General features: G+C 48.9%; 1 protein-coding gene and 1 long non-coding RNA gene across 2 annotated transcripts; both read right to left on the bottom strand.

The window, feature by feature from the left end:
• Positions 1-1,279: 1,279 nt before the first annotated feature.
• On the bottom strand, positions 1,280-2,518 carry LOC311328404. The gene is made up of 3 exons (XR_014631216.1): positions 2,398-2,518; positions 1,904-2,057; positions 1,280-1,667 (listed from the first exon to the last, which is right to left on the bottom strand). It is a non-coding gene; the product is annotated as an uncharacterized lncRNA (long non-coding RNA).
• A 922-nt stretch (positions 2,519-3,440) lies between these two features.
• eprs1 (glutamyl-prolyl-tRNA synthetase 1) lies at positions 3,441-8,000 on the bottom strand (the record flags this gene model as incomplete). The annotated part of the gene is made up of 6 exons (XM_084462378.1): positions 3,441-4,610; positions 4,736-4,800; positions 7,079-7,157; positions 7,269-7,429; positions 7,546-7,719; positions 7,803-8,000. Coding segments are annotated over 6 exons (828 nt in total), but the record flags the coding sequence as incomplete, so codon positions are not given.
• Positions 8,001-10,000: the final 2,000 nt, after the last annotated feature.

Here is a 10,000-nt window from a genome sequence, read left to right as displayed (position 1 = left end):
CCTAAGCCACCGAGCCTAACGTTACTTGAAGTTGTTTAAACAATTGTCTGTTCATTCCGTGATTTAAACGAGTTCAACTGTTCATATATCATATATTAATATATTAGTATTCATTGTCCCATAATACTTCTGGATGTATTACAGGGACCAACGACCACACCAGGGACGATGATCCTCTGGAGGACGGCTGCATGGGTGGCCCCCATCGCCTCTCCCAAGACCCCGTACCACTTCCACGAAGTGGCTGTGGCCTCCCCTCCCTCTGTGCTGACCCCAGTTCTGGGGCTCTTTAGGTCCTATGAGGTTAGATAACAGTTTTCTAGTGTCATACAAACTGTGAGTCCCTATCAATATATTTGCTATCATGTAGCCTGTAGATCAAAATCACCTTGTACATGACTACAAGGTTCTCTGTGTGCTTTATCCAGGCTGTCTCCGTCGTCCCCTGCAGCCCAGCTTCTAAGATGTAGGTCCTACATAAATCAATATTCAAAGTAAACAGACCGCTGGATTGCTTCTGAACAACAATGCATACGTTAGTTAACTTACTCCAAGCCTTTCAGCGTGGTGTTTCTCTTCCCCGTAAACAGGGAAGAGTTGGCCGTCCTCCAGAGGGAGGACCGGCTGATGTTGAACGGGGGAGAGAGAAGGCAGAGATGAAGGCTGAGTGGAGGGAGGAAAGGGGGTTGTTTAAGGAGAGGGAGGACCGGCTGATGTTGCTTCTAGAAGCCTCAGTAAAAAAAAACTGTTTTATCTTGTTCTATTATTGTTTTTGTTATTTTTTATTAAATGTATTTTCTTGAATTAAATTGGTGTTTGTGTGTCATTCCTTGTAATGTATTCCCAGTCAAAGAACAAATGTCACTATACCTAAAACCAGTCATTAGAGTAAAAGAACATTCCTAATGGACATTGTAGTTTGCAATTAGGCATAAAAGACGGAACACACATGTTGGTTCACAATGCTTAATTGGAATTATTCAGAGACGGTTATGAAAGCATCACTGTTTAATGTGTCTGACTAACGACTACTTGATAAGGGAGTTACATGTCCAAAGCGCTCTGCGTGTTGTGTTAAGACCTTCCAAGTTACTGTACATGACCTGTACACATAAAGACAATGTGTCTGATGTGTAGATATTACACTTTGTTGAAATGTTAATACATCAAGAAGTAACCTTTACATGTATAATGGAAGAAACACAACCATAAACATTTCTTGGATATTTTTATTACACAATGGTCTTCAAATATACTTTTGACTTGTTTATATTTGGTCAGATCATTAGCTTTCCTTGCAAAAGGTACTGACAGAAGAACACTGATCTGTTGTCTCCCCCTAAAATACTTAAACTGATTACTATGTACAGTGTTACACATAAATTTAAATACAAATACATTTAAACAAATGCCTCAAGGCTGCCTATAACCAACTGATCGGTGTTTAAAGCCTCAAGGCTGTCTATAAGGAACAAGGCAAAGCACACTCATGAACTGATAGACTGACTACTTATGGCAGGATGGGGGTAGTCGTGCTCACCAAGAGCTGCGATCCAGGCAGCTTGTGCTGGTGCTGATGCTGCCGCTGCGAGACACTTTCTGAGGCCATCTCCAGGGTTGGGATGATCTGCAGCAGCAGGACCATGGCCACCATCAAGGTCTTCAACCTTTAAATGGTTAAATGCAATTAGGGCTACTGTAAGTCGCTTAGCAGACACACAAAAGTGTCTGCTAAATAAATGACTAAGGTAATGCTGGACAAAAGTGTCTGCTAAATGACTGATGTAATGTTACCCTCCAAAGACTAGCACCTGTGTGTGAATGACAAGACCATTGTAAAGGGTGAGTACTGAGAAAAGCTCTAAATGCAATGAATTATTATTGTTATTGCTATTATTAGCACCTCCATGGTCTTGCCCCATCCTCCTGACCATCACCAAGGTTCCTCTGTGTCGATTTTGACAATCTGAAGTCCCTCCTTGTGTCCAGCCGTCAAAATAGGTCCTCAGCAGGGACGTGGAGATGACTTGGTGAGGACCTCTGTCTTCCATGTGAGCCTACAGGGGGAATATTATTAGGGCAAACTTTAACTCATTTGTGCGTATGGCATATACTTGTCTTTACAATATGATAATAGATAGATGTCATTATCTGTAGAGCTAAAATGTAACATTAAAGCAGGCGTGTAGTGATGAGTAAACCCAGGTAAACTCAGTTTACCCACCTCTTTAAAATGAGTTGAGTTTTATTGTTTCGCTTACCTGCCTCTCAGAATCTATTTAATATAATATCCCTGGTACAAATGTAACAGTATAGCTAGCCCCAAGCCAGCACATGCGGGGCTATCAACTAACCTAGCTAACTAGCGTAGCTAGCAAGCTAACGTTCAATATTTACCTCAACTACAAGCATGTCGAGAAGATCTCATGACGGCTCTTCTCCTTGCAGCGTTAACACGTCTTCTCCTGAGGGCAGCAGCAGCCGCACATCCCATGCCAGGAAAAGGCTACATTTTTGTGGATAATACCCAAAATGATCACAGAAAACACCGGATAATTGTACCACAGCTTCGCGGGAGTAAACAGTATCGTATCCCGTCACTTCCGCTGGATGACTCGAGTAGCATGCTGTATTTTCTCGCATACTACACGCGTTTTGTGGAACAGTAGGTACTATATAGTATGCAGTATGCATACTATATAGTGCCTACTATATAGCATGTAGCAGGTAGTATGCAATTCGGACACGGCCACAGCGTGTACGAGGGGGAGGAGCCATGTCCGGTTTGTCATGTACGAGGGGGAGGAGCCATGTCCGGTTTGTCATGTACGAGGGGGAGGAGCCATGTCCGGTTTGTCATGTACGAGGGGGAGGAGCCATGTCCGGTTTGTCATGTACGAGGGGGAGGAGCCATGTCCGGTTTGTCATGTACGAGGGGGAGGAGCCATGTCCGGTTTGTCATGTACATGTTTGATGTTATACTATTTCATGTACCTCGTGTACCATAATAAACTGTGATATAATCATACTTAAATACACATTAGACAGAAAACTACGGCTCGACTTGGAAATTGAACCAAATAAGATTTCTGTTGGTTTTACATGGAGGTAGATATGCAGTAGACTAGATATGCAGGTTGGACACTAGATGTCAGACTTGGTCCACTTTCGGCATGGACACTTTTTTTTTCTTCATCTCCTTTTTTATTCTACTTTTTTTTTTCTCCTTTATTTTTATTTTTTAGAAATAGTCCACTTTCGGCCTGGACACTTTTTTTTCTTCTTTTTTCTTCTACTGTTTTTATTTTATTTTTTTTAGAAATGGTCCTGGACTTTTTTTCTTCTTTTTTTTTTATTCTACTTTTTTTTATTTATTTTTAGAAATGGTCCACTTCCGGCCTGGACTTTCTTCTTTTTTAGAAATGGAGACAACTATTACAAGAGGTGGAAATTGGGGATCCCTTTATTATAGACAAGTTGTACAATTAACCACAGGAAGTCAAAGATTACAGCACAGTGTTGTTAACATGGACAGTTACATGACTCCCATACGAGATGCACTCGGTTGATGAGCTACAGACCCTGTCATAACCTGTCATAACCTGTCATAACCTGTCATAGGGGTCTTAGTTGGCTAGAAGGGGTGTTATAACAGGTACTAGGAGGGGTGTTATCACAGGTACTGAGAACATGAAGGGCTGGTTTCAGAGACAGGAGCCAAGAAGACACATCAATGGAGAATCTCCCCTGGTAAATACTGAGAATCATCTAGAATCATTTCCTCCTTGAGGAAATCTCTGATTTAACTTCATGGGATAGGTGTAAAAAAGTGCTCTACGCCAATCCAGTCCAGTTAGATCAGTGATTTCCATCAGGAGGACAGGAAGAGAGGAATATGAACAGGGACTAGGGCCCAATCTGTGTGGAAAAGCTGTGTTGACCCCGAGTCCCCTGTTGACCCCAGAGTCCCCTGTTGACCCCAGAGTCCCCTGTTGACCCCAGAGTCCCTTGTTGACCCTGAGTCCCTGTAAAGGTCCTGAGATAGTCTTGGCGGGGGGAGGAGGGGGGGAGGAGAGGGGGGAGGAGAGGGGGACAGAGATATGGGCGCCAGGTTGGGTTGCAAGGTACAAAATAACAGATACTTTAGTTATACAGCCAGCTAGAGAGCCAGGGGGGTTCTTAGAGGAAGGACTGAAAGAGCTACTATCATCTTCTCTCTTGGGCGAGTCTCAATAGTGTCAAGTGGTTCCTCCCCTTCACTCGACCAGGGAGCATGAAAGCAAAGAAGCAGATGCTTCCTTTCCATAAATCTACTGCTCTTACGCTGACGAGGGGACAGAAACAAGGACACCTCCTGCTCTCTTCTTGGTCAACATACAGTGCGAAAGAGCTGGCAGGATGGACGAGCAGAGTAGACGAGGAGAGGAAGCCTCATGAGCCTATTGAGATGCGTCCCTCTCTAGTAGCTGCGTCCGAAGAGCGTGTAGTACTGAGCGGCCTCCTTCCCGCTGACGCACATCTGCCCGGGCTGGAGGGCCTTCAGGGGGCTGAACGGGATGCACAGGCTCTTAGCGCCCATGGAGGGGGTGCCGGGCTCCAGGTCCTGGTCCCTGGGGGGGGGGGGGGGGGACAGAGTAAGTAGTGCAGAGACGAGGGAGAGAACAGCGCAGAAACGGCCCAGGTCAGGTTTCGAACCTTGGGTCTCTCAAGGCTTAAGGGACAGTCTGTGACTTACTTGGCGGTGATCTTCTTGATCCAGTCCTCACACTCGATTCCTCCACAGAAGGGGATCTGGACGATCTACGAGCAAGAGAGACATACTATGAACTCCAGCTCCTAGAGGAGAGACCACTTCAAACTCCAGCTCCTAGACGAGAGAGACCACTTCACACTCCAGCTCCTAGACGAGAGAGACCACTTCAAACTCCAGCTCCTAGACCAGAGAGACCACTTCAAACTCCAGCTCCTAGACCAGAGAGACCACTTCAAACTCCAGCTCCTAGAGGAGAGAGACCACTTCAAACTCCAGCTCCTAGAGGAGAGAGACCACTTCAAACTCCAGCTCCTAGAGGAGAGACCACTTCAAACTCCAGCTCCTAGACTAGAGAGACCACTTCAAACTCCAGCTCCTAGTCCAGAGAGACCACTTCAAACTCCAGCTCCTAGACCAGAGAGACCACTTCAAACTCCAGCTCCTAGACCAGAGAGACCACTTCAAACTCCAGCTCCTAGACGAGAGAGACCACTTCAAACTCCAGCTCCTAGACGAGAGAGACCACTTCAAACTCCAGCTCCTAGACCAGAGAGACCACTTCAAACTCCAGCTCCTAGACGAGAGAGACCACTTCAAACTCCAGCTCCTAGACTAGAGAGACCACTTCAAACTCCAGCTCCTAGACTAGAGAGACCACTTCAAACACCAGCTCCTAGAGGAGAGAGACCACTTCAAACTCCAGCTCCTAGGAGAGAGACCACTTCAAACTCCAGCTCCTAGACTAGAGAGACCACTTCAAACACCAGCTCCTAGAGGAGAGAGACCACTTCAAACTCCAGCTCCTAGAGGAGAGAGACCACTTCAAACTCCAGCTCCTAGACTAGAGAGACCACTTCAAACTCCAGCTCCTAGAGGAGAGAGACCACTTCAAACTCCAGCTCCTAGAGGAGAGAGACCACTTCAAACTCCAGCTCCTAGACGAGAGAGACCACTTCAAACTCCAGCTCCTAGAGGAGAGAGACCACTTCAAACTCCAGCTCCTAGAGGAGAGAGACCACTTCAAACTCCAGCTCCTAGACTAGAGAGACCACTTCAAACTCCAGCTCCTAGAGGAGAGAGACCACTTCAAACTCCAGCTCCTAGAGGAGAGAGACCACTTCAAGACAACCAAATCAACTCATCAATCCACTAACCAACCTGCCCTGGTAACATGAATAGTCCTGAATAGTCCGGTCTGATGCGTGACTCACCCTGCCCTGGTAACCTGAATAGTCCTGCCCTGGTAACCTGAATAGTCCTGAATAGTCCTGAATAGTCCTGAATAGTCCTGCCCTGGTAACCTGAATAGTCCTGAATAGTCCTGCCCTGGTAACCTGAATAGTCCTGAATAGTCCTGCCCTGGTAACCTGAATAGTCCTGCCCTGGTGACCTGAATAGTCCTGCCCTGGTAACCTGAATAGTCCTGAATAGTCCTGCCCTGGTGACCTGAATAGTCCTGCCCTGGTAACCTGAATAGTCCTGGTCTGGTAACCTGAATAGTCCTGAATAGTCCTGCCCTGGTGACCTGAATAGTCCTGCCCTGGTAACCTGAATAGTCCTGCCCTGGTTACCTGAATAGTCCTGAATAGTCCTGCCCTGGTGACCTGAATAGTCCTGGCCAGGTGACCTGAATAGTCCTGCCCTGGTAACCTGAATAGTCCTGCCCTGGTAACCTGAATAGTCCTGCCCTGGTAACCTGAATAGTCCTGCCCTGGTAACCTGAATAGTCCTGCCCTGGTAACCTGAATAGTCCTGCCCTGGTAACCTGAATAGTCCTGCCCTGGTAACCTGAATAGTCCTGCCCTGGTAACCTGAATAGTCCTGAATAGTCCTGAATAGTCCTGCCCTGGTAACCTGAATAGTCCTGCCCTGGTGACCTGAATAGTCCTGCCCTGGTAACCTGAATAGTCCTGCCCTGGTAACCTGAATAGTCCTGCCCTGGTAACCTGAATAGTCCTGCCCTGGTGACCTGAATAGTCCTGCCCTGGTGACCTGAATAGTCCTGCCCTGGTGACCTGAATAGTCCTGCCCTGGTAACCTGAATAGTCCTGAATAGTCCTGCCCTGGTAACCTGAATAGTCCTGCCCTGGTAACCTGAATAGTCCTGAATAGTCCTGCCCTGGTGACCTGAATAGTCCTGCCCTGGTAACCTGAATAGTCCTGCCCTGGTAACCTGAATAGTCCTGAATAGTCCTGCCCTGGTAACCTGAATAGTCCTGCCCTGGTAACCTTAATAGTCCTGAATAGTCCTGCCCTGGTAACCTGAATAGTCCTGCCCTGGTAACCTGAATAGTCCTGAATAGTCCTGGTCTGATGCTGACTCACCCTGCCCTGGTCCAGGTCCTTCTGGAACTGCTCCATCGTGTCGGCGGCCACCATGTGCTGCTTCAGGTCATCTGACGCTCTGAGGAACACACACACACACGTATTACTGTTGTATCTGACAAACTGTGTGTGTGTGTGTTTGCGTGTGTGAGAGTGTGTATGTGTGTGTGTGTGTGTGTGTGTGTGTTACCTCTTGTACAGGTTGATCTGGATGTCGTCCAGCAGGTGTGTGAGCCTCTTCTCGGCCTCGGCCTCCGGCAGGGTGATCTTCTCCCCCGTGTCTCTCCTGACCGCCACACACTGGTTCTGCTTCAGGTCCTTCGGACCCACCTCCAGACGGATGGGCACGCCCTGAGAGAGAGAGGGAGGGAGGGATGAGGAGGAGAGATGGAGGGAAGGTGAGGTCAGGGTTCATGCCAGGTTGGAGGTCGGCTGGGTGTCAGCCAGAGCGCTGGTCCTTCTCTGACCTTGAGCTCCCAGTGGTTGAACTTCCATCCGGGGGAGTAGTTGTCCCTGAGGTCGGCCTTGACCCTGATCTCTCCCTGCTGCAGCCGGGCCAGGTACCGGGAGCACTGGGCCAGCAGCGCCTCCTTCTCCGCCTCCGGCAGAGACGCCGTGATGCCACACGGAATGATGACCACCTGGAGGGAGAGGAGGTCAATGTGCTGGTCTCCAAATGGTCTCCAAAGACGTGTGTGTGTGTGTGTGTGTGTGTCTAGCCTACCTGCAGACATGCCACCTTGGGCGGCAGTACCAGACCCATGTTGTCCCCGTGGACCATGGTCAGAACCCCGATGGTCCTGGTGGTGATGCCCCAGGAGTTCTGGTAGGCCAGCTGCTTCTCGCCCGGGTTCTTGGGGTCCTCGAACGCGATCTCAAACATCCGGGAGAAGTTCTGACCCAGGTGGTGGGAGGTGGCGCCCTGAGGAGAAGGGGGATACCATTCTCAGTTGTGCTGGATTGTGTGGTGTGTTCCGATTGGATATCGCGTTGAACGGCATTCTGGGATGAGATGAAGGTAGTCCCCCGAACTACTGACCAGGACCAGGATGTCAAACCCAGGGACATGGCACCGCAGTGGGACCTGTATGGCCCTAGGATTCAAACCTCTGTCCCTATGAGGACGCTCCTGTATGGTCCTAGGGTTCGGACCTCTGTCCCTATGAAGATGGTACCTGGGATTCGAACCTCTGTCCCTGTGAAGATGGTACCTGGGATTCGAACCTCTGTCCGTGTGAGGGTGTTAACTGGGATTCGAACCTCTGTCCATGTGAGGGTGTTAACTGAGATTCGAACCTCTGTCCGTGTGAGGGTGTTAACTGGGATTCGAACCTCTGTCCCTATGAAGATGGTACGTGGGATTCGAACCTCTGTCCGTGTGAAGATGGTACCTGGGATTCGAACCTATGTCCCTGTGAGGATGGTACCTGGGATTCGAACCTCTGTCCCTATGAAGATGGTACCTGGGATTCGGACCTCTGTCCCTATGAAGATGGTACCTGGGATTCGAACCTCTGTCCGTGTGAGGGTGTTAACTGAGATTCGAACCTCTGTCCGTGTGAGGGTGTTAACTGGGATTCGAGCCTCTGTCCCTATGAAGATGGTACCTGGGATTCGAACCTCTGTCCGTGTGAGGGTGTTACCTGGGATTCGAACCTCTGTCCCTATGAAGATGGTACCTGGGATTCGAACCTCTGTCCCTATGAAGATAGTACCTGGGATTCGAACCTCTGTCCCTATGAAGATAGTACCTGGGATTCGAACCTCTGCCCCTATGAAGATAGTACCTGGGATTCGAACCTCTGTCCCTATGAAGATAGTACCTGGGATTCGAACCTCTGTCCCTATGAAGATAGTACCTGGGATTTGAACCTCTGTCCCTGTGAGGATGGTACCTGGGATTCAAACCTCTGCCCCTATGAAGATGGTACCTGGGATTCGAACCCCTGTCCCTGTGAAGATGGTACCTGGGATTCGAACCTCTGTCCGTGTGAGGGTGTTAACTGGGATTCGAACCTCTGTCCATGTGAGGGTGTTAACTGAGATTCGAACCTCTGTCCGTGTGAGGGTGTTAACTGGGATTCGAACCTCTGTCCCTATGAAGATGGTACGTGGGATTCGAACCTCTGTCCGTGTGAAGATGGTACCTGGGATTCGAACCTATGTCCCTGTGAGGATGGTACCTGGGATTCGAACCTCTGTCCCTATGAAGATGGTACCTGGGATTCGGACCTCTGTCCCTATGAAGATGGTACCTGGGATTCGAACCTCTGTCCGTGTGAGGGTGTTAACTGAGATTCGAACCTCTGTCCGTGTGAGGGTGTTAACTGGGATTCGAGCCTCTGTCCCTATGAAGATGGTACCTGGGATTCGAACCTCTGTCCGTGTGAGGGTGTTACCTGGGATTCGAACCTCTGTCCCTATGAAGATGGTACCTGGGATTCGAACCTCTGTCCCTATGAAGATAGTACCTGGGATTCGAACCTCTGTCCCTATGAAGATAGTACCTGGGATTCGAACCTCTGCCCCTATGAAGATAGTACCTGGGATTCGAACCTCTGTCCCTATGAAGATAGTACCTGGGATTCGAACCTCTGTCCCTATGAAGATAGTACCTGGGATTTGAACCTCTGTCCCTGTGAGGATGGTACCTGGGATTCAAACCTCTGCCCCTATGAAGATGGTACCTGGGATTCGAACCCCTGTCCCTGTGAGGATGGTACCTGGGATTCGAACCTCTGTCCCTGTGAGGATGGTACCTGGGATTCGAACCTCTGCCCCTATGAAGATGGTACCTGGGATTCGAACCCCTGTCCGTGTGAGGGTGTTAACTGGGATTCGAACCTCTGTCCCTGTGAGGATGGTACCTGGGATTCGAACCTCTGTCCCTGTGAGGATGGTACCTGGGATTCGAGCCTCTGT

This window comes from Borostomias antarcticus (assembly GCF_949987555.1).
Source record: "Borostomias antarcticus genome assembly, contig: scaffold_141, whole genome shotgun sequence".
Lineage (NCBI taxonomy): Eukaryota > Metazoa > Chordata > Actinopteri > Stomiiformes > Stomiidae > Borostomias > Borostomias antarcticus.
The sequence above is the reverse complement of the archived record's forward strand: the minus strand, read 5'-3'. Positions and strand labels throughout refer to the sequence as shown.